Raw genomic sequence first — 23,948 nt, forward strand, 5'->3', positions numbered from 1 at the left:
CATTGGATATGCTTGACAAGTGCATCCGAAACCTCCGGATCAAGCACAATTCAGAGTTGCTCTTGATTTTCCAAGACTTTTATTTTTTAAATGTAGATTTTTAAAGAATAGCAAAGTTAGCTGAACTCAAGGATCATCGGGACTCACAGGCGCCTTCATACAGAATCTCCATCTGATAGCGGGAACATTTGAGGGCTGCCGCAGAACAGAAGTCCATGCTGCGAGTCCTCTGGGTCCTGGTCAGCTTCACACAGAACATTTGCTCTTGAGCTCTGGGGCAATCCCGAGCCGCTCTGCACTCACACTTCTTAAATGCTGTGGACAGACATGAGTTAACAATGAACAATGTGGCGTAATATATACGCGCAATGTCTTCAAACCACCTCATTTGTGTTCATTAAGTTGCCTTTTGAAGTTTTAACACTTTCGAAGCGATGACTCAAGAACCCGCGCTGACCACGATTGCAAGTTGAAGATATAACCAACACCCGGTTTAAAAATGAAGGGGTCATTCTAAGCTAATGAATACAACGATTTCTGGTGATTATTCAATAATAAAAACATTTCATGACTATTATTTTCCATTTCTTCCAATAAATCCCTTTCAAACCTAAACACTGGACCTTTAACACAGGCATAGGCTGGGGTCAGTGACCATGTTTGCCTCACACTCGCACCGTGAAATGTTATCATAACCCCTCACGGCGACAGCAAAATAATAATGTAATACTCTGCACTAAATCATTGAAACAAATCAGTGTTTGTCAAAAGAGTTTCATGTCAGACGAACTCACCGGAGCAGGTTTCCCATTCATAACAAGTGTCCAGGCCACATGGCTCCTGAACAGAGCTCTTAGAGGACATGTTGGCTCGGAACTGTGCCCACTCCAATTTGGCCAAATCGGCCTCGTCACACGCGCCCTCATTGACGAAGAAGAGCGGATCGCCGTGGCAGCGCCCGCCATGGAAGGAGCAGAGGGACATTGCCACGGTGACCCCGACGTCCAGGTTCAGGATGCAGAGATTCTCCGGTTGTGAGCTGCGCACAAACACTCACGTGTCAGTCAGATGTCAAATAGAATGACGTACCACACTCGGCTATTCAATAACATTTATGAACAGAGAGTTGTTTTATGCAAAAACGGAGTGAAATAATTCATAAAAGCTTACAGGCAGCTCTCCCGTTGAATACAGACACATTTAGAGTCCTCCCGTTTCTCTCCGAGACCACACAGCCCCTCCGGAACAAATGGCTCCTCTGCACACAGGAAGTACACAGAAACAACGCCATATCCTTCATACAGAGTGTTTGTCATACAAAACAGACCCATGTGTCTAATCCAGTGTGTGGGAGTAAGTCTTTTTGTGGTGGAATAGGCTCATTGGCGCCTCTTGTGGTCGTTCGGAGAAAAACACCGACAGCAGCTGTCTTGCTCCCCCACCTGGGATGCAGTGAGCTGATTGGGACTTGGGCACCATAGACAGAACTCATAAAGATGGGATTTTTGCTTTCTCAGAAGGGGTTTCCAACTTTAAATAAAAGACTTCAAGGTGGTTGGACCACACGTCTTCCGAACTGGTTCTGATCAGATCCCAGTGATCTGGAGCTGAGAAGGAACCACGAGTATCTTTCTGCAATATGTTGAGCTCCTCTGTGAATCCGCCTGCATGGAAAGCTTTGAAGTATTAGCGTCCTAATTTCTCAGGACTGTGAGAGCTCAAAATGAGCAATCGACTGTACCGTCGGTGCAGCGGAGGTCAGCAGGTAGTGGAGGCTCCCAGGTGAGACCTTCGCTGCATTTGTAGAAGCCTGATGGCTGCGGCATCAGGTTCTCCTCGTTACAGTTCAAACCCACTGATTGCCCCACTTTGTACTGGTCTTTGCTGGGGAACAGCGTCATGCCATCGGGGATCTCAGGAGGAAGGCAGAGTTTCCCTAACGGGACAGAAGGGCAGACTTTAACCGGACGTAGAGATCCGGTGCAGACACATTACAGTAAATGGCTTTCTAAGAAAGGTGTTTAAAGCAAATCCACAGAGTTCTGAGACCACCGTTCACTTGTCTGGTGAGAAAACACACTTACTGGTGCAGCTTCCGCTCGGTTGACTCCAAGACCCGTCAGGAAGACAGTTGATGTACTGAAATCCTTCCAGGGAAAATCCAGTGAAGCACTGGAACTCTTCGTCCTCACCAAAGGTGTAATACTGCTTCGCTTTCTGTCAGAGAACGAAGTTACTAAATAATAATAAAACTTCTGATAAAAGTGATATAATTTTGAGATTAGTATTGTGTATAGTTATTTCTACTGTACTATGGTATATTAAAATGGATAATTATTCATAGTTTTTTGTTCGTTTGCTTAGACATAAGGAGTCTGGAGCGTTGTCACCCAAATAGGAACAGCTTTCAGAGCTGTTTTTGGAGAAAAGATAATGCCATAGTACAGTAAAAGCAGCGGTGGTTATTGTGACTCCAAAAACAAATAGCCAACATCAGGAGCCTCCTCAGACACATTTTCGTCACACAAGCTTCCACACAACAAGGAACATTTTTTATTATTTGGCAAATTTGAGTTTCTATTGCATATTTTAATCTAGCATTTTAAATATTTTGTAGTCAATTTGTTATTTATTTTTAAATGCCACACTTGACAATTTAACTCCCCCTCTGTGCAATCTTCCGATATGCATTTATTTCTTGTCAGTAATGAACTTCCACGTGACAATGAGGCAAGCCTGCAGAAGTGAGTATTGCTCAATATCTTTGTCAGGTATGCGATAAGCAATAAACTACAGTATCAATGTTTCTCTCGCACTGGCCCCGTGTTTACCCTGAGGTAGCTGTTGGCGGGCCTCTGGGGCCTCAGACAACCCTGCACACCGGGGGGCAGCTCGTCCCTCCAGCCGACAGTGAAGTCGTCGTCGTTGTCACAGGACTCCTGTCTAGACACAGAACAGTAAATCTAAAGTTAGAGACAAAATACACAAAACTCCATATTTTGTACATTTGAGTTTTCTTGTCTAAAGCAGCAGCAGTGCATAGTTGCATTGTATATGCACAAAAATAGTGGTCATGTTGTAAAAAAAGGGGCAACATTTCAGAGAACATACATGTTTTAATTTGATCACTCTGCAGTTCAAGAGTTTGAGTTAAAGTTCTGTCTTCCAGGTGTGGCATGAAAACGACTAAAATAACTTTTCACGACTGCATCAAACACATTTTAAGCAAACAGTTCGTCCTACTTTTCAAAGATGGAGATGTGACATGGATCCTCATGCCTGTCAGGACCCTCGCAGGGTTGGCCTCCTCTGAGGGGGGCGGGGTTATCGCACCTCCTCCTCCGATGTCTCTTCATTGAGGCTCCACAGCGACTCCACGGCCCCCAGCAGCTCCAGTAACCATCCACCGCCTCTGTGGAAATCACACAGAACAAAATTTCTCAGACACAAACGCATAAATGAGGTCATAACATAAAATCCCCTGCGTTGTTCAATTTATCCGGGAGACACTTGGTTGTCCTCCTTTTTCTTCCCTCGTTCAAGTTGTGCAGCGGTCCTGCTGTACCTGAAGTGAAGTCGGGAGCTCGTGTCTCACAGTGAGAGCCAAATGTGCCGGTTTGGCAAACACACTTGCACTCTGTGCCGGAGAGAACCGGCCTGGCGTTGTTGGGGCAGGGAGAGCACTTGCAGGTATCAAACTCATCCAGGTATTGAAGCAGGGCCTTCCTCAAGTGCCTCCTCTTTGTGGCAGCACACGGAATCCCTCGAACCACATCTATAATGGGAAGTGCCTACAAACACACGCGTGCACGAACCCACCGTCAGCTTTTTACTTGAGTTATTTTGTTTCTCATTTTGTTTCTGCGTGATATAATAGGCATTTTAATGGTGTTTAATTTCACCTCGGATTCTACCACAACAGGGTTGTCGAGAACAGACTTGGCCCAGTTCTTGTAGGATAATCGGTCCGGAGTGGCGCACTGCCTGTCCCAGGCCAGAGCCGCTGCCTCTTTGGTTCGACCTCCTTTCACCATGGAGAACGACTTCTCCGCTGCCTGAATGTACGAGCCTGGGCCACAGAAAAACGTTGCAGGCATGAATAAAAAAAAAAGGCAATGTTCTTTCCACAGCCTGTAAGCTGTGGACCGCAGAGTTGAGAATAAAGAGGGAGTAAGTCATTATAAAAAACCTTTATAATTCTGAGTCATCCTGTCGTCGGAGCATCGGGTGACACTGCTGTATTCTGTGTAGAGGATCACGGTCCACATGGTATCTCGGCCCAGGCAGCTTTTGATGCGCTCTTCCGTTACACCTGGTGGAGAGAAAGAGTGTCGAGCCACATGACACAAAGGAGCTGACAACAACACATTACATTGCACAATAAGGGTTGTCTTTTATATTGGAATATTACACTAGATTTTCCTCCAGTTCTGTTTATTCAATAACTGTCCACTCATTTGGGGTTTCTTGCGTGCCGACTATTTGTAATCTAAGGACCAGAACCACATGTTTATAACATGAGTCTGATTTACATTTACATTACATAAATCAATACGTTTGGGTTACCGCTGCAGCTCAGGGTGTCATTCTGAATGTTGACCACCCAGCTGTGCTGTTGTACCTGAACTGGAGATCTTCTCTTGGCTGTACTGGTACAACAGGTCGTAGATGCCTCCCAGTTTCCCTGAGCTGTAGTAGTGTGTTCCAAAGCGCTGGAAGATGTCCCTGTACAGGGCGTAGTTGTACTCGAGAGGAAGAGCGTGAAGGAACTGGAGGAAGGGCTGCGACAAGACGAGGTCCCCCGGGTCTCTCACCTTGAACGTGGATACGGGCAGAACCTGGTGCACCCGGAAAAATTTGGAGTCCTACGGAAGGAAAGATAGGAGACAAAGAAGAAGAAAGGAAAGGTGATACAAGCACAGATGTGTCTTTGTTTTGCCTACATTGTGGGGACATAAATCTGATTACGCAGTCACATGGTTTGTGGGACAAAATGGGGACAATTGCACGTCCCTAATATGTAAATTATTACATTTCAGGGTGAAGACTTGAATCAAGGTTCGGGTTAGGTTAGGTTTAGGCTGGTAGCTGTGTGTGTGTGTGTGTGTGTGTGTGTGTGTGTGTGTGTGTGTGTGTGTGTGTGTGTGCACACACTCATGAACGTGAGGACCATGTTTCAAACTTTTAGAGTCAGGACATTGTTTCTGAGACACACATTTCTTCGTCAGGGGATTAGGTAATGCATTTAGGGAATGAAGGTCCTCACAAGTGTATCGCGGCAAACGTGAGCGTCGCTGTTTGAGTCACTCACCGTTTTCTTTGATGCTTCGAAAGCGTCCTTGCTCGAGCTGGAATGCTTCATAGAACTCAAGCCCAAGTAAAAGATGGCGAATAAAACGCTGTTCTTATTTTGCGGTCTGTTTACAGACGAACGGGACGTCTTCATGTTGATGGACTCTGTGTGCAGCTGCTGGGGCTCGGTGTTGAAGTCTTCCAGCCGTCCGACCTTTACAGCCACAACCACATCAGTTAGTCCAGGTCCATCACAACCAGAACAGCGAAAGCAAAAGCCAAAGCTGAAAAGACATTCTCTGCAAACCACTGATTGAACAAGGATGACATTGAAGCCCCCGAGTGAAGGATGTGAAAATGTCTGACCACGGCTCCTCCTGGTGGTCACGAAGATACGACAGCCACACTGATACAAACGTCTCTTTTCACCAGGACTTTTACAAACACTATGGTAATGCCATTTTGTTTTACTTCGTCCATTCAGTCTAACATTGTGGTCATGTGAGGCGATTTCTGGTCGGGAGTGGGCGTTATTGAGGGTTTTGTATGCATAAAGTTATTTCCAGTGCTTGGATTGAAAAAAATAAGTAATTTACTCCATTGAGAATTGCGCTAGAAAATAAAAATAAAAAAGACTAAAAAGATGACATCCCCGTTTTTTAATTCTGCCTCCAATTAATCCTTCTCCGATTGGCTGGTTGCTTCTCCAAACATAAAAACAGATGTCAGTGGTTTTGAATCATGGAACAAATCTGAGATGTGGCTAGTTTTACTGAAGGGCAGTACATTTAAATATTACAAATAATAACTACCTTAATGTCAAAGCTCTCAAAGTTGTGAGGGATGCGATAGTAGATCAGCGTGTTCCGAGGCCTCTTGACGATGCAACTTCCTCCCATAAACATGTTGTCCAGGACCCCTCCCCTCGGCTCCTCTGCTAGAGCGTCAAAGCTACAGACACAAATCGATAAAAAGTCAAATCTCACTGACTTTTTTTGTTTGTAGAATCGGCTTGAAAGCCCAACAATACATTGAAAGACATATATTATGGGCCAATATGGGATTATTACTGGTATGTGAAATATACTTGTGTTTTAAGTTTTGATATTGTTTGTTTAAACAAATATATATTTATATAATAATGTTGTGATGTTTATTGTTCAGAATGTAGTTTTTATCATTTTTGTATTGTTCAGCTGTTCTGAATCACAAAATACATATTATGTAAACAAAATGTGGGCTATAATTAGTATAATTGTATTTCTTATCTTTGCAGCAGTTGGACAATAATATGAAATAATATGAATAGTGAAATAGTGAATATGAAATAGTGCAATAAATATTAATAAACATGTTTTGAAGAGGCCTTTGGAGCACTTGACAGAAAATTTATTATAGCTTAATTTATGAACACAGCAGGAAGGAATGTAAAAAGAAAAAGTCAGCAGTGACCTTTTGACCTTTAGCTTACCCATTTCCAACCAGGTCCACCCCGGGGACCAGCCTCTTCTCCACCGGACACACTATTTTGAAGTCGCTACAGTCTCTTTCATCAGAGTTATCGACACAGTCGTTCTGCCTGTTGCATGTCAGCGTTGAGTTGATGCAGCGTCCTGCAGCAGAAAGAAGATACATATGTGTAAATGTGTCTTTCTGTGTCCGTTCATTGTGACAACAGATCAGAGATTAAATCATCACTCATGTTCAAACACTATTTACCATTATCACACGTAAAGTCTCCTCTGCAGTCGATGGGGGCTAACTTGCACTCTGTGGAGGGGTGACAGGGCCTCTCCTCGGCCAGCTCCACGCTGCAGGCCGCTCCGCCAAACTGGGACGGCCTCTGGAGAGACCGCGTCCGAAGCTGTAGCCACGACATTTGTGAAAGAGACTTTGAATCAAAAAACATGTACACTTTTAAATGTGTACCCATTACCAACTTAGTGGTCATTTCTTTTAATTAAAAAAAATGAAATGGTTGGAACAGATATGGGGACAAAGTTTTATACAAGTTTGATATACTATAATACACATCATTTATTTTTCTCCCCATTTTTAATTGACAAATACATAAACATTACCATAATGGGTTAAGTTTGATCACCACTCAAAACCTGCAGAGAACTGTACATGAAATGAAGCCTCAACTATGAGAACATGGCAGGGTTCTGCAGGGTTCTGCACTGCAATCCATGTGTTTCCTTGCCTGTTTCTTGGCGCACGGCGAGCAGTCTGACCACGCCCCGAAGTCCGTCAGCAGGCAGTTGATTGGACAGTTCTGCTGGTTACAAGCTCTCCCGTCATGTTTCTTACACAGCTGATGGCAGCTGCTCTTCCAGTAATAATCCTCCTTATAATTAAATGTCCTGTCGACAAAGTGTGAACGTCCCTTTTAGATACAGAAGCTGTCGGCATCATCTGCATTAGGTATTTTTTGTGTTTCACAACAATAACTGAAAACGGCAGAGCAAAGGCTTAAAATAGTTCTTCATTGCAGTATTTCACAATTGCTTTGGGCTCGGTTTCAATTCGTCGTGTCTGTCCGGGGGTCTCACCTGTGTCTGTGCTGTGTACCGTAGTTGCAGGTCTTGGAGCAGGCGGACCAGGTTCCCCAGGGGTATCGGTCACAGAAACAGGCCATGCCGACTGATATCCAGCTGAGGAGCTGTAGCATCAGGACCAACCGGCCGGAAGCAGCCATCGTGGAAAGTTCACCTCCTCAGAAAATAACCTCATGAGCAGAATCAACATGCATTTTTTGGGATCTTCAATACACTGCTAAGTTGTTCTTTCAACTTGCACTTTCACTTGACAGTATAAAAACATCGGCATTTATTAACAACACCGAACATGAACTCAAAATTCAAAATATGACTCCCACACATTCTCCTCAGAGGAACATCACAATGAGCCGTCCTCAACATGTGAACATGACGACTGGACTGAGAGGACATGCATTAACCCAAACCCTGAACTTAAATCTACTAAGTATAATTAGATTTGCTACTTTCCCTTCGAAGATGTTTGTTCTTGAAGATAATATGTGGTTCGGATGCACACAAAATGGCTTTTAAGCAAAGAAAGGCAGGTTTTAGTTTTAGCACATGTCATTTATCGAGGGAATTGAGTGTTTCTCATAACGCATAACAATAAGGCAAAAAATTATAAAGACATACAAAGCAACAAAGAGCTTTGTTAACAAAAACTACATCTGACCTACCACGTCTCTTCAGAAGATATAAGGGAATATGATTCGGTCCTCTTACTGAGTCCACGCTGCACTGGAGGCTGAACACATTCTGACTTTGGAGCAGCAATATAAAGCCTCCCTCTGGGATTTCTCATGGGAATCCAGTTGCTTTTTGACTCCCATTGCCCAATCTGCATCCATAAAAATCTCAAATATATAAATGACTTTCTGTTATTAACCTCTCCCTCATTGATACGGGAAGTCAGGAGTCCTGGAGTTTCCCGGCTGAAGAGACGTGAACCAGATGTTCTGAGTTTGAGACTTGACAGTTCAGAGACGCTGAGGGGGAGAAAACCTGTTTCCTTTCCACACTTTCTTTAGTTATCCAAGTATTTGCTCAATCTGGCACTTCACACAATCACAACATGTTGTAAGAGTCTCAGGGAATTTGGCCCAATTTGTAAAACTGCAACAAATATGTGTATATAAAGATATGGGTTGTCACCACGTTTATGATTGGAACATTTTTGACTTCCATCCCACTAATTCAAGTAAATATTATTATTTGGTTTCGGGTTATTGCTTAATTTCCCGAGACTTTGGGGTAGGGGAAAAAAAAGTATCATATGACCAAAAGTTGATAATTTAACAGATGAAGTGGTGCACAATGGGATAGACGTCTAGTCAACATGTTAAATATATATTTTTAAAGAAATGGAGAACCCTTACAAAGAAATAGTCTCTAGATAGTTGAAGAACAACTCTGCACTTTACTCAAAGGCATTGAATTGATTATTGCTCCTCTCATCTCACTCTTGGAAATAAAGCAAATCAATATTAAAAAGATGTTGCATTCGTCCTTGAAGAGAAAGACAATTAAAAAATTAAATATCATCTTACTTGTATATAAAACTTTATTCACATTATAAAATGTCCTAAACTGTACACGTTAAGCTGTGTATTCTCTACATTGCAGGACACATTAACTACACATGGCACCACCACTCTAGATAACATTAAAGAAAGAGAACATCACAAACACGTATTTACAAATTACAATATACATTCAATGAGCAAAAATGCCTCTAGTGAAGTGCTTCTGATGAATGAGTTCACTTCAATTAGTTTTTAGTATGTGGGTTTTTCAATTCTTCTGTTTATTTATGTGGAACAAAAAAAAAAAGCCCTAGTGAAGGAAAATTAAGCTGAAAGGAAGACTGCAAATGACGTGCTGGACATTTGTGTACAACCAGACTAAAAGCCCTGCTAGGCCGCAACGGTCATTACACGCCGAAATATTAAAGGTGCTATGTGCGAACTTCAGAGCATATCTACGTATTGCCTCTCAACGGCTCTCAACATGGCTGCAGCTGAGCCGGTGGCTCACAACTAACAGTGCTAACAGTGCTAAACAGCAATAAACAGCGCTAAACAGTGCTAAACAGAGGTGACAGGGATAACAGTGTTTACCTGAGGGGACGGGGGTCGGAGGTTATCAGCTGAAACCGCTGTATGAGTGGCGTACAGAGCTGCGGCCACTAGCTAACCAGCTCGCAAACTCCACTATAGGGCTCGAGCGGCTGGTCCTAACAAAGCACAGAGAAGCTCACATTACGCACACATTGGGAGGGTGACTTCATTTCACTGCTCAGGTGGACGCGCTCCTCCATATCTTCACATCGCAAATTGTTGTTCGCTGCCATATCTATGCTCGGAGTATCGTACGGAGAACCTTGAACAGAATGAACACTGACGATTCAGCTTTGGAGTATTGGAGTAAACAGCAATTATAATGTAATTTTACAAGAAAAAGTGTAATAATAATAATAATGATATTATACAATTGAAATGCTTCAAATATCTATAAGCTTTGCAGCAGCTGCTGGTACTTATTTGGCTTAACGTTTATTTTTACCCACACACTGTTGGACCAATTCAAAATCCTTTCTTTTTTCCTATAGAAGAAAAAAAATCAATAATTATCGGAGCCATTTAAGAGTACACATCATAACACTGCATATTAAATGCTTTGTGAAAGAGCTTTCCCACCACACAGGCAAGAGCCTCTACTGAATGATGTTCAGTTATGTTACTTCAGGAGGTCATTGGGACTAAAGCGTGTCACAGTGTGACACATTCAAACATGGAGGTGTGACACAAGCACGGTAGCCTGAATATGTACATTTTTATTCTTCCATAATAACAAAATGGCACAAAAACAGAAAAAAGATTAGTTGGAATGGCTGCATACGTGAGAAAGAAAAGGAAATAAAATAAAAAGATGACTCCAGAAAACAAAGTAGAGTTCTGCACAGTACTATATCTTTTGATGCATTTGATTCATTACCGACAGTTAGCTCGCCAGGCTAATGCAACACTTTGGCTTCACTATTTTCCCCTCTCCACTTGGTATTATATATGAACCATCTACTCTGAATACATATTAATGAAATACATTTGAAAATAACCAAACTCGATTCAAGCCTGAAATGTTACGCCACTAAATGGACGGAACCGGAACGAGGTGGTTCGCAGAACTCAAGTGAAAAAAAAAGCTAACATCAAGATGAAAAAGACAAATGGCATAGAATTAGATAACAGTTACTACAAGATTACAATTTCAGATATCATCTTATTTCATTGCAATGAAATAAGATGAATGAATCCCGTATGTATGTGCGGCCTGTAGTGCAGCCTTCAGCCTCTCAGCCAGACACCATGCAGCAGAGTCCGGGGAAGCGTCTCTTCCTCTGTCTGACCAGCGGGAGTGGAGTCAGATTCAACAAGCTGCTGTCGTCTGGAACAAAGAAACACGTTTGTGATGGAAGCACTGAGCGGGTTGACATGATGACGGCCGACTGCATTGACACAAGGTCCGCTGTCACTCGTTCCCACTCTATTTACTTGTGAACCCCTTCAAGTTGGAGCGCTTTTACATATAGATGAACGTCCGTTACAGTCAAGGCCGAAAGAGTGAAACAATATTGAATAAAGAAGGGAGATGCATCACGCTCACATACGCACTAATGTCTTAAACATGCATCAACAGCGTTTGTGTAACAACTCTCACTGCCAGAAGGGGCAAGACAAAAGTTCCACACAACAGCTTTAATATTGGACCTGTTAAACACGTCTAAGAGTGGTGAGCAGTTATGTATGTATCATAATAATGATGAGTATTTTTGCTTAATTTTTTTCTATCTTAATTTGGGATTTGCAAAATGTACTATTATTTTGGCCTTGATACTGAGTTTCCCGATTGGGAAGAACATGTTGAAAAGGTTTTTGTGTGTGTGTGTGTGTGTGTGTGTGTGTGTACCTCTCTTTAAATTGTGTGAGATTTACCAGCAGTCTCATCAAGAAAGTGAGTAAGAAGATTTTAATGATTCTCAGAGGCCTGAAGATGTAAAATGATAGTTTGTCACAATAAAACAAAGTCATTAACACCTGATTTTGTGTAGGAATTTACAATTTCTTACCCTGAGAAACATACGACAAACCCCTTTAAAATCATCCATGTTGGGAGCGACTGCATCAGCTTTTAGGTGTCAGTTAATTTCCTCATGGAGGGCTCCTTTCATCAGTGAATATTAACGCCTTATTAAACGATGAATGAGGGCTGTATCTACTTCAATGGCCAGTCAAATCCAAACCAGTCGTAACCAGTTTTTAAAAAATTTAGTCTCAGTCCATTGATGCATCTGTTGTAAATAACCTGGGATTATGTATGGAAACTTCAGAAATAATTATGGAATATAGTGCTACAAAAGTCATTCGCAACTGCAACACTAATGATGTTATGAATCTTCATCTCCCACAAACATGACACACCTTGGTTTTTCAGGGGCAATGGCATCGTGTCCCTGAGTTTGCTGAGTAGGTTTCTCATCTCTCGCATGTCTCTGTGAAACCAAAAGAAACACCGGCTTACGTGAAGTCCGACTGAATTATTATAAATTCACCGCAGTATAAAAATACAGTTAAACGACGGACAAATGAATTGTGAAAAAGCAGATGCAGTCGGTGTACCTCTCTATGTTTTGAATATCCATTCCCACCAGCCACTGCTCATGGGGAAAGTCGATGGGGGAGGAGGATCGGTCTTCCAGGATGGGAACGTCCGAGCTCTCATCCAGCCGGAGGTCCAACCTCGGCTCCGAGTCTGTTCCTTCAGGTCGGAGCAGAGAGGCATCGGCAATGAGGACAACTCAAACACATGCAAAGCATTCCTCCAAAGCAAAAGTTCACGTGCTCTTCTGTGTTCAGTTTTTATGTGTACTTATTTTTTTTCTTCTTCAAATCAGTCTTTTAAATTTAATAATGCCTTGTGCCATTGGTGTTGTGTTTTCCTTTTGTAAAACATAAATTCAATGTGTGATAATCGTAAAACAACATGGGCTTTTTTTCACCGCAGACATTTGGACCCGTCACAGCTGTTACTAATAACGTTAACAATGGCTCCGCTCTATTCAAAGGGTGCCGGTGACACAATAAAGTCCTTTTGTTCCTCCCTCTTCTCAAATCACGTAAGCCGGCATCTTGGACAATTTAGTTTGCCTGGAGTACACCAAGGAATAGAACCGATCTGTCCTATTATGACTTCTTCTTTTAGTTTCAAGCAGCTAAATGGAAGACACCATCAATTACTTTAATCTTTACACGTGTATCTGTCCCGCTGTCACTTCCCCTGGATAAAAAAAGAAAAAAGTCAATGTAAAATATTTTTTACTGGCTTTCTTTTGTTGTTATTGATAGGGAAATATTCCCAGTGAGATCTAGTGACACAAACCAAGTACATAATTAATTGATTATAGGCAAAGTCCTTATTATAGCAATGGGATTCACATGGAGGTGGTTGCACTGACTCCGCAGGTTATGTTGTTAAGTGTGTTGAAATTCGATTACGTCTAAAAAAAGTCATCTGCCCAAGCTGATCAATTATTTTTGGAATTGGCTTGAAAAGTACCATGGATCGTCATCCCTCTGGTAATTTTTGTGGCGTCATAATGTTGTGATATTTTGGAGATGGTACTTTTTCTGTGCAGCTGCAGCACCCCCAGCAGACACATGGATTTGAGCATCTCTGTTATGAACATCTCCAGACAGCACTGCAGCTGGATGAAGAGCCTACAGATCTCGGGGTGGATCTCTCCGTCCTCCAGACTGCAGCATGGAGCAAGGAGGAGAGGAGGGGGGGGGGGGGGGGGGGGGGGGGGGGGGAGAAAGGGGATGAAAGGGAGGAAGGAAAAACAAAGCGAAAAAATCAAACAAAAAGAGAAGTGGGATGTTAGTGTTTGCATCCCAGCTGGCTGAGTTACAAAACATCCAGCAGATTAACGTTTTAACAGACAGACACACACGCACACACACACACACACACACGCACACACACACACACACACACACCTAAACCACCTTGCAGAGTGAACTTCTGTCAAAGGTCACAGCAGCATTGTTTATTAACATTTCATTGTGTTTTTATATTCATCTTTTTACCTTCACACTTTTCCCGTTTTATCTCATAAATATAAATTCTCTCTTTTTAATGATCTAGTTTTACTGTCAATCACTTTGTTTAGAATAACATGTATTAATTGCATTACTATTTAAAGGGTGAATTAATGGGTTAAAGAGGTTAAAACGTGCTTGGAAACAAACACGGAGGGACAGCTGTTAAGTATTATGTATGGGAGCCAACATATGCCCCCCCCCCATAACAACCGTCTTTGGCTTTGGTTCCTTCTTACCCTGACACAGAGATGACGGTGAGGTCCTGGTGCGCGGCCCGGGCCATGGAGCAACCTTTGGACCGCGTGTGGTGCATCTGAGCCCGCAGAGACGGACAGTCGGCGGAGATCTCCCCGACGGAGATGACCTGCTCCCGGTACAGCGCCACGAGGGTGTTGAATTCCTGCACCGTCTGGAGAGCAAACACACCGTCAGACCACCGGGCGCTGCTCAAACCGGAACAAACCGAGAATGTAGTATCTTCAAAGGAAGGCGAGAACAAAAAACGATGGCAATAAAAGGATGCTAAGAGCTGTTGGTTTTATTTGTTACTAGTGTGGTCCCTTTTGCGCCACTGCTGCACCTGTGCACCTGTACGTGATGAGACCAAAATAACGGCTAAATAACAAGCACCTGTGCTCTGGTGCAGAGCGATGCACGCCGACCACGGACCACTTGCTCATCGTGCACGGGGAAGACTCATTTCGGTGCTCACCATCCTGCTGCCGTCCACGGCCCCCTCCGTGCTCTCGCGGCGCTCCGGCTCCGTCTGCGCCACTTTACTGGTGGGAAAGACGCTCCCTGCAGATCTTGGGCGCTTTTTCCGCCCGTATGGTGCGGAACACATGCATGCACGGCCACCACCTGAGCCCAGACAGACGCAGTCACACAGAGAGAGAGAGAGAGAGAGACAGATAAAGAGAGAAAGAAAGAGAGAAAGAAAGAGAGAGAGAGAGAGAGAGCGCTCTTTTCTTTTCTGATAGCCGCTGTGTCCTCTATAAAGAAGGAATGTACCCGCTCGGACGCAGCGGAGTCGCGGGGGTTTGGTTGATGCTCAAAGGACCCCACTCCCCATCCCTCCTCCCCCTCCGCAGGGTCTGAGTGTCGTCTATTCTGCCCGGAGCAGGACCGTGTAGCGGGCCGGACGGACCCCCAGCAGCTCGCTCTGCATTCCAGCCGAGAGGAGAGTCACCTTCAGCCCCTCCTGAAGGCCGAGAGGGAGGCTCCTCCGTCTTCCGCCGCGCGCTCACGTGTGAGGAGGATTCGGAACGAGCCAACAGCAAAACAAGTCGTCACCCTCCGACTGACAATTAACTGTTTAGGAGCATCCAGAAAAGAAAAGAAAAGCCAGGTTTTTCCTCTGTGACATTAACGTTATTTAAACTCAAGGATGAAGGTGCATTTAGTGCATTACACGGCCCCATTACAGGGGGGAACACGACGTTTCCACAGTTTATAGAAAAGTTCAATCAATATTGGGTAACACGAGCGACCGTACAGCCTCTCTAAACACATATGATGTCATCAGGAATTAAGTCTGGAGCTCCAATGAATGAAAGACGGATTATTTATTTATTTTTTCTTCCTGAGCTTTAATCTATATTGCTGTGAAACAAAAAGGACCCGTATATACTCAGAACAGACCCCTGGTGCTGACCGTGTCATCCATAATGTCTTTCTTCAAGATCGTCTTTAAAGCAGTTCCACACTTGTGAGGGGTTCTTTGAGCATCAACCAAACCAACAAATGACAATAGCTCCCCGTTCACTTAAATACGATTGTTTAACAGATCAAGTTATTGGTGTTGATAGACTGTTCTTTCTTTCTGTATTTACAGCTGCATCCGTTATGTTGGCTACTGGGAGGGGAATAAGCTGAAACCCTGACATTGTCCATTATCACCATATGAAGTTGGCTATAGTCAAGCACACAACTGCAGATGCAAAACAGTATTATAGCACCGTGTTTCGTGCTTAGTATTCATATATTATATATATTTACACTTATTCTTTCACTTATGTAAATATCAGTTCTGTCTTTTCACGTTACCTGTCCAGCTTTGATGCCCTTCTGCCTTGCTGTTATTTCTACTTCTGTGCATGTACATTGAGAGAGATGGAAAAAAAAACAGTCAGAGTCCTTGTGTGTGCAGGCATACTTGGCCAATAAAGCTGACTCTGAATCTTAATAGCCGGCTGCTGGTACTGGAAATAGTGTTTGCTAGAACACAGAGACTGAACAGAGCAGTGCATGTGAAACCCCAAACTATGAGCTAAAAGAGTGTTGCGATTCAAAGCGCGGTTGCAAAATAAATATTTAAGGAAAGAAAAACATTGGAGGAGCCCTTTTTTCACTTACACCACCGTTCCTTCAAAAACAGACGATTAGTGATCACTGAATGCTGTAGTATTTTTATTTGAGGCCACCCATGAATACAGAGTATTCTGTGCCAGGGAGCTGCTCACTTCCCGTTTCATATTACTTATTAACAGAAGGCAAAGACTGAGCAAAGGCACCATTTCTTCTTGTTCTTGCTCAAACACCCCCTCATTCATTCATTCAATCAATCATGATTTCCATCCATAATAACTGCTACTTTTTTCACTTGCTTGATATTTGATTCCTGACATAGCACTTCTTTGTAAATAAAACATGTACAAATATAGAAGCAAAACTTTCTCAGCAGCACATCTCACTGCAAAGGTTAAAAAATACACCCATTGACACTGCTGAGGCTCACTGGTAAACAAGTTGCATCTCGTTTGTTTGATTCATTTCTTACATACATAAACTTCTTATCATTCGCCACTTCCCTCTGCTTCCAGCCCTTATGCTAAGCTAAGGCTAATCGCCTCCGGGCTACTGCACTGTTCCGAACACACAGAGTAGCATCAATCATGTACCTCTCTGAAAGAAAGGGAGCAAGCATATTTCCCTAAAATGTTCAACTATTCCTTGTTAAACAAAATTGTCAGATTATATTATGCATCAATCATGTGATTTTCTTTTCTTCTGTCGGATCATCACCTACCACTATTAACAAATAGTTCTACCACAAACCAAAGGTTTCACTAACAAACGGCACACATTAGACAAGGTTTTCCTGCTGTCCAAAGTAACAGAATTAACAGTAACACTACTTTGCTTCAGGCCGGGGCTTTTTTCTGAACTCTAGACTTACCCGTTATTTCAGCAGATCAGGACACCTCATTGGGTGTATTGCACTTACACCATGGGTGTATAACTCTAGCAAAAATAACCTCTATTTGAATCATGGTCAGAATTATAAGGTTGGCATATTGTAAACTTTTCGAAACACGTCAAACTCGCTAATGTTCAGATTCCTGCTCCCATGCGTGTCAAATCCACTTCTCCTATTTCTGTGATACTTCCCCACTAAAGTAACTGGTGACTTTAAAAGAAAACCTGGACTCCAAAACTCACCAGCAAGCCTCGGTGCCTTTTAAAAGAAGAAGTAGTACATGAGGAAACAGAAGAAGAGGAAAGCCAGGATCCAGTTGACCGAATGGATGTAGATGATGACCAGGCCGATGTCGAAGAGCCAGCCGCGAATGTCGGTGAAGTCCAAAGTGTCCAGCGTGAACCCTCCGTGGACGAAGTGCCAGCGCCTCCCCGCCGCCTGCCTCTGTTCTCCTGAAGAGAGACGGATCAAATGACCATCTGTACTTAAGATTAAGCGCAATGTCTCCTTTATTTGGGTATGAAATGTTGTGTCGGTAATGTATCTGAAAACATATGGATTGATTTGTAGTGATTGATTTTGTAGGGTTGTTTAATTTTTTTTATTTAGAAATAAAATGGCCATTAAAAAGAGAATTTGTTTTACATTTTCTTTAATAATGATCTTAAATGAGGACATATTTAAACTCAACATTTAAAAAAATCCAGTTTAAGGTTTCCAGTGTAGTCTGCACATTGCAGTTTTTAAATATCACACAATAATTCATTAAAATATTTCCTTTTAATGTACCACGTTCATCTCACTGGATTTGATTAACTGCTGTTTTACCGTCTGTTAAAGTCCTTGTGTAGGATTGTCAACTACTGATAACGTTCATCATTGACACTAAATTGTAGGAGCAAAGCAATAAAAGTTCTGCTTTTCTTAGGAAACGAGGGAAAAGGGTGCGATGCGGTCAGGGGCATTCCATCAGAAGTCACTCACTTTTCTACATCCTTGAACCCCGGCAACACATCGCTGTCCAATGTGCCCGGTGTGCCCGGTGTGACGGTTGTACGTAGAAAATAAAAGGGGCGGCGTTTCTTTGTCCTCAACCCTGTCATGTCTCGTCACACTAAAAAAAACACATGAACTTCCTAGTAAACAAAGACATCGTGTACCTCTGGCTCCCTCCCACTTCAACTGAGGCGTGGCTCCAAATTACTCAGAGTGAGTTCAGACACTTTAGTGCATTTATAAACAAACATAATATTATGTAAACCACATTGTCATATTGCTTATTACTAATGCAGTACTAAGTTGGATTTAGTGCAGTGACGTCAGCACAGGTTGCTGAGGAAGGCTTGCATTAAACTGGTACAATGGACCGGACTGGGACGGGAAAACCAGAAGTTGACATGTAGGACTGATTTCTGATGGAATGGTCAGTCAAACGGAGAAGGTCACTAACTGAACCGCCTCTTCTCCGAAACAGCACCATAGTTGCTCAGCATGATCCGGGGACTTCACTATCAAAAAAGGATGAGTACCACTTACTCGACAAAAGAAAAAGAAAAACGCTGACACAACGATTACAAACTCTATCTCACCCCAGAAGGTACGGAAGCGTTTGCGACAGCTGGGCAGAGACCATTTTGCACACGAAGCCTTCTGGAAGTTCTGCCTGCGGGCGGAGTATACTTTCGGGAAGAAGGTCTCGGCTGTTTGGTTGAGCTCTGAAGAGAAAAGAGAACGGTAAGTACAGTCACTATCAGATTCAGACTATTTCCTTATTACTGTAGCTCATTGCAACAAGGGCAGGGCTGCGACTAACGATTAATGTGATGAATATTGTTTCAACCGTACATTATCTAGACCTGTTTATCCTGTGCAGGGTGGCAGACTGTCCAGGTATACACCTAGAGGTCACCAGTCTGCCCAGTCAGACAACTTCTCACACTTAAATTCACACCTACAAGCAATATAGTCTCGTTTTGTCAAGATATTGAATTTACAATGATATAGAAAAGATTAAAACATTTCTTTTGACAAATCCTAACATTAATGATGCTGGAAACAGCAAATATTTGGTATTTCTGATTATAACTGCATACAATTTAATTGTTGGTAAAATGTCCATCTATTAACACGGGTCTCAGGCAGTCGTGGAAGAAGCCTACCTGTGTGGAAGGTGGTGTGTGAGATGAGGGTGCGGCAGAGAGGGCAGGGGGTGTGTGTGGGCCGGTTCTTGGCGATTGAGCGGAGACACGGCTCGCAGAAGACGTGACCGCAGGGCTGACAGCTGTACGGGCTGAAGTAGACCTCGAGACAAACGGCGCAGGTGAGGCCCTCTCTGTCCTCCTGCTCACTGGACAACTGGGAGGCGCTCACACTCTCGGCCTGGAGGGACACGCACACACGCACGCAGCGCACACACACATCCAATAATCCGGAAATTTTCACTGTGCAAGCATGCAATACATATATTTTTTTCAAATCTGAAATGTTTTGCTACAATGTGGCAATACATCAGAAATGTTTAAAATCTTCACATTACTATGTATCTCACAAAGATAGTATTCCTGTTTTTCCAAAACTTAGTTCACCATACTTTTCTGAGAAACGTTTTTTTTTTTGTTTTTTTTTTTAAATCATTTATCGTTTTTTTTTTCTCAGTGGGAGTAATTTAGAATTAGACCCACAATGCATCTCACCTGCTCCAGCTGGCTGTGCAGCCATCGCTCTCTCCTCTGTTTCCTCCGAAGACTCTTCAGGCGGTTCTTCTCCTTTTTGCTCAGTCTGGTCGAGGCTGTGGAGGCCATGAAGCCTGAAGGCTGACAAGGGTCAAACGAACACACATATCAAGCGTCCTGATCCATGACACTGATTCAACAGCTGAAACAACAGAACCCACGAGGGACATTCATTGTAATTAGCAAGTAAGGAAAAGACAAATGGGTTTTGCTTAAATTAAACAGTACCTCTACAGATGAAAACCATGGTTAACAACAACATGAAACAATAATCTTAAAGTAATTATCTTGAAGATTTTCATTTAAATGTCCGTTAGGTCCCCATCTATAGAGAACCGCTCATCGCTTGCCGGCTCAAGGGAAGTGAAGAAGAGTTTGGTTAGCAGTGAACTGCAGACAATGAGCCGCGGCCTGTAAAGGCAGTCTGTGGAAGACCTGAACCCTAACCCTTATGTCAAATTAGTTAGGAAGCAGAGTTAGATAACATAGCCCCCATTGGGTTTCAGGCCAAATGGTCCACCTCTACTCTAAAACACTGTGGGAAACCCTAAATGTGATGATTGTTGGGTTCCTATACTGTTTCTATGTTTCTTTGTATTACCTCATTACATAATTTTAAAAAGGTAAAAAAAAGAAATACAAAAAAAAAAAGAAATGAACACTGACTAGAATAATGTTAATATAATGTGATAATACATGAAAGTAATCATTAGCTTCGGTCCTAATTAAAGCAGATTTTTTCATATTCACTGTGATTTCCAGCAACATACCACCACTTCCTCGTCCTGCTCGGCCACACTGTGAGAGATGGACCTCCCTCTGGGGAAGAGGGCTGAAACAGGAACCTCCTCGTGGACGGCCGCGGTCTCTGGAGAAGACTCAACGTCCTCCACAGTTTGCAGCAGCTGCCGATCCAGAGGTGACCACGTACTTCCAGAAATGAACGAACGGCAGGCGACCGCGTCGACTGGGGCTTCACCATCCGTGTCAAACTGCTGACTCGTGGGATACGAGACGGGTGATTTTGGAGACTCGCGTGCTCCTGTATCTGCACCCTCAACGGCGGACTTGACCGTCAGGCCTGCGGGACAAAAACTCGACGACCCGATGGCGGAATCTTCTTCCAAACTGCACCGTCTCCGATGAGAGATGCAGTGCAGAGGGCTAAAAGAAAACGACTGTGTGTTTTCACTGTCTGACAGTGAGTTAGAGGCCTCAGCAGCGCTTATGTGTGACATGACCGCAGCACAGTTGAGCTGTAAACTGTCTAGCGCGGTCCTGTTAAGTTCAGGCCTCTGCTCTCTGCTCTGAGAGCCACCTGTCAGCAGACCGGCCCGTTCCTTCTCAGGCCTCGTCCTCCTCGGCTGGACGATGAGGACGTAGTGTTTGTGGTCACGGTCCATGCGGCTCTTGTTGAGGTGGACGGTGGCGTCCCGCCCGCAGGGACATTTACTGCTTTTAATAAAGTTGAAGCCTCCCAAACGAGCTCCGCAGTGCTGGCAGTTCAGTTTTCCTGCAGTCCACTGAGCCTAGACAGAAACCAGATATGGAAATCAACGTTATCTTCACATCGATAGATTTTTAGAAGATTAAAATGTCCAATCCAATTTACTTTTTAAACAATAGGATATGGATTATTTTCCTTATCGATTCAACTGTTGAATCGAACCTCTTCACTTGCAATTTTCACTTTGCAATCTTAGTAAAGTAAGTCCACTATTTCACCAACAATACAATCCGTTTCATTTTATTGTATAAAACTAGGGTCGACGTATTTGGACAACCACCTGTGAGATTGAAGCTGCAAGATGTAAAAAGGAACAGGGAGTGGCAACGAAGCACATTAAAAACTACAAATATCAGGTGTGAAAATATCAATACACTTAAGGTCTCGTGAAATTAAGTTTTGTGATACTGTATCCATTCTTAAAAAAAAGGCAGATTTGTAATCAATAGTTTACATGCAAAGATTTGAGAGAAGGTAGCGCCTTCATGCTGGATGTTACAGGGAATGTGATAAATGCAAATCCTACTGTTCTGATTGCAGAAAAAAAGGAAATAGAATATCGTTGTGTCTTTGTTATACTGTGATATATAGTATTATTTAAATGTAACTAAAATGTATGCATACAATTTATGCAGTATAATTAGAAAATCCAAAAAGTCTAAAACTGTATAAAACATAATTTTCAGAAACTTGAATACACATGACTATCCATCCATCCATCCATTTTCAATACCGCTTATCCTCATTAGGGTCGGGTAATTTAATTTAATACTATTGGAAATGTGAAAGTCTATGCATCTGAATCTAAAGAGAAAAAAATTGCTTTGCAGTGTGCATGGACTGAGGCACACTTCATTACCGAGCCACCACACTCACCTGATGAACTGAGGTCAGTATCCACTCTGGCAAGGCGTCAACATTCACGTGCCAAATACTGCAAACGGCAGCTGAGCTTTCGTCTGTGGCCTCAACCTGATTCCACATGAAGGACACGCAATCAGCGAGAACAGCTCCCACCAGTCAGAGTTTCTCTGACACTGACAGCCGGCCATCTTTTTTTTTAACGACTGAAACACAAGCTCTTATCTTTGGGTTTTCCCAACCCCAATGTCCGAGAACAATGTCATAGGCTATTCTCTATCATTAGGGCTGCAACTAGTAATTAATTAACTCCAGAACGGGCGTCACTATTTAGATGGTCTATTACATTTCACATGACATAAAAAACAAAGAAAAGCACGACATGCTCACACTTTACGCTGAAACATAGAAAGTTTGACATTTTTGCTTGTAAAACGTGTTTAAAACAACTGGCAAAATCATTGCCGATTACTTTCCTGGTGACTGGCAAAGTGATTAATCAAACTAACGGTTTCAGCACCGGCTAAAAATATGAAAAACAGATTAATAAATGCCTCAAAAGCAAACAACTGTTGAACATTTCCACCAACCATTGACAGACACGTTGAGTTTATGATGCCTTTACGACACTTCCTGCAACGGAGCATGGTGGTCTCTCTTCAGGCTGTCTGAGTTTTCAGTCAAGCTGTTGATGAAAATGATGATGAAAGTCAAGACACACAACTGAAAACACACTTCACACTCTCAGGCACTGACAAGAACTCATTCTTTAACATTTAGAGGGTATTTAGTTTGATAGTCAGAAAGGAAAAGTCATAATCTACATATATTTTTATTATTATTATAGGCTCAGCAGACTTGACTTAGTTTTGCGCACGCTTCAGCATGTAGCATAAATGCAGCCAAGACAAACTTAAGGACAGCATGTTTAAATATAGGCCGCTCTTGCATTACGCAGTAAGTGAGACAGTTATTTACATAATGACGTAACCTGATGCTGCACCTTGTTGGCCTACGTGTGTTTTTATTTGGCTATTTTTAGAGTGAACCAAAGAGAAGGAAAAAAAAAATATATATATATATATATATATATATATATATATATATATATATATATATATATATATATATATATCTTGTTGTGGAAATCCAATTAATAAATATACACGTGATGTCATCATAACAGCACGTGACTCTAAAGGGTCATGCAAGTGAAAACAGCTGTGTGACCGAGTCCAGGTGTTGATTCTGTAGCAGGTCGACAGCATTTCCCGTTTTCTCTCAAAGTGTTGAAACTACAACATTAAGAGGACTTGTGTAGTTTTCTACTGCACGTCAGTGGCTGACAGTCCGAGGTGGCATAATAATAACACTGTCTTGCTAACTTAGCACAACAGACCTCAACACACTCTCTGGTAGTTGTCGACAATAACAAATACGGTTCTTAAGATAATGTCACTCCGCGTGTAGATACTTTCACTACTCGGACTCGCCTACCTGACGGCTGCGAAGACTTTTGGAGTCGTGGAAAGGAAGAAACCCGGTGCACAAAAATCAGAAAGTTCAGCAGCCTTTCCGCTTTAAGCGAAGCTGTGACGTCGCGTCGAGTGCGGATCTACGGAAAGTCTAGTAGGCCAAAATGAGGCGCCGACCGGT

General features: G+C 42.7%; 3 protein-coding genes across 10 annotated transcripts; all 3 read right to left on the reverse strand.

The window, feature by feature from the left end:
- Positions 1-126: 126 nt before the first annotated feature.
- Positions 127-7,993, reverse strand: c6 (complement component 6). Its single transcript, XM_034547145.1, has 17 exons — positions 7,848-7,993; positions 7,499-7,658; positions 7,012-7,156; positions 6,764-6,905; positions 6,105-6,243; positions 5,312-5,506; positions 4,622-4,865; positions 4,190-4,312; positions 3,903-4,069; positions 3,566-3,791; positions 3,244-3,412; positions 2,832-2,943; positions 2,085-2,217; positions 1,742-1,936; positions 1,171-1,258; positions 795-1,039; positions 127-315 (listed from the first exon to the last, which is right to left on the reverse strand). The coding sequence occupies exons 1-17, from the start codon at positions 7,991-7,993 to the stop codon at positions 134-136; spliced, it is 2,811 nt and encodes a 936-aa protein (XP_034403036.1). The 3' UTR covers positions 127-133.
- Positions 7,994-10,650: 2,657 nt separating this feature from the next.
- LOC117740633 (regulator of G-protein signaling 7-binding protein B-like) lies at positions 10,651-16,084 on the reverse strand. 4 transcript variants are annotated; one of them, XM_034547151.1, is made up of 7 exons: positions 16,040-16,084; positions 14,706-15,304; positions 14,230-14,402; positions 13,515-13,645; positions 12,512-12,650; positions 12,314-12,384; positions 10,651-11,279 (listed from the first exon to the last, which is right to left on the reverse strand). In XM_034547151.1, exons 2-7 carry the CDS (start codon positions 14,835-14,837, stop codon positions 11,188-11,190), a joined length of 738 nt encoding a protein of 245 aa, XP_034403042.1. In that variant the 5' UTR covers positions 14,838-15,304; positions 16,040-16,084; the 3' UTR covers positions 10,651-11,187. The 4 variants fall into 4 exon arrangements, with proteins under 4 accessions (XP_034403042.1, XP_034403040.1, XP_034403041.1 ...); XM_034547149.1 differs by having other exon boundaries at positions 13,449-13,645; XM_034547150.1 differs by having other exon boundaries at positions 10,690-12,384.
- Positions 14,751-23,900, reverse strand: rnf180 (ring finger protein 180). Of its 5 annotated transcripts, none has more exons than XM_034547147.1 (9): positions 23,790-23,900; positions 22,883-22,977; positions 22,308-22,403; positions 20,695-21,453; positions 19,886-20,005; positions 19,352-19,571; positions 18,782-18,907; positions 17,435-17,644; positions 14,751-14,854 (listed from the first exon to the last, which is right to left on the reverse strand). In XM_034547147.1, the coding sequence occupies exons 2-8, from the start codon at positions 22,937-22,939 to the stop codon at positions 17,454-17,456; spliced, it is 1,569 nt and encodes a 522-aa protein (XP_034403038.1). In that variant the 5' UTR covers positions 22,940-22,977; positions 23,790-23,900; the 3' UTR covers positions 14,751-14,854; positions 17,435-17,453. The 5 variants fall into 5 exon arrangements, 2 of the variants coding, with proteins under 2 accessions (XP_034403038.1, XP_034403037.1); XR_004610636.1 differs by lacking the exon at positions 14,751-14,854 and adding an exon at positions 18,177-18,306 and having other exon boundaries at positions 17,531-17,644; XR_004610635.1 differs by lacking the exon at positions 14,751-14,854 and adding an exon at positions 18,177-18,700 and having other exon boundaries at positions 17,531-17,644.
- Between the last annotated feature and the right edge of the window lie 48 nt (positions 23,901-23,948).

This window comes from Cyclopterus lumpus, chromosome 12 (genome assembly GCF_009769545.1).
Source record: "Cyclopterus lumpus isolate fCycLum1 chromosome 12, fCycLum1.pri, whole genome shotgun sequence".
Classification (NCBI taxonomy): domain Eukaryota; kingdom Metazoa; phylum Chordata; class Actinopteri; order Perciformes; family Cyclopteridae; genus Cyclopterus; species Cyclopterus lumpus.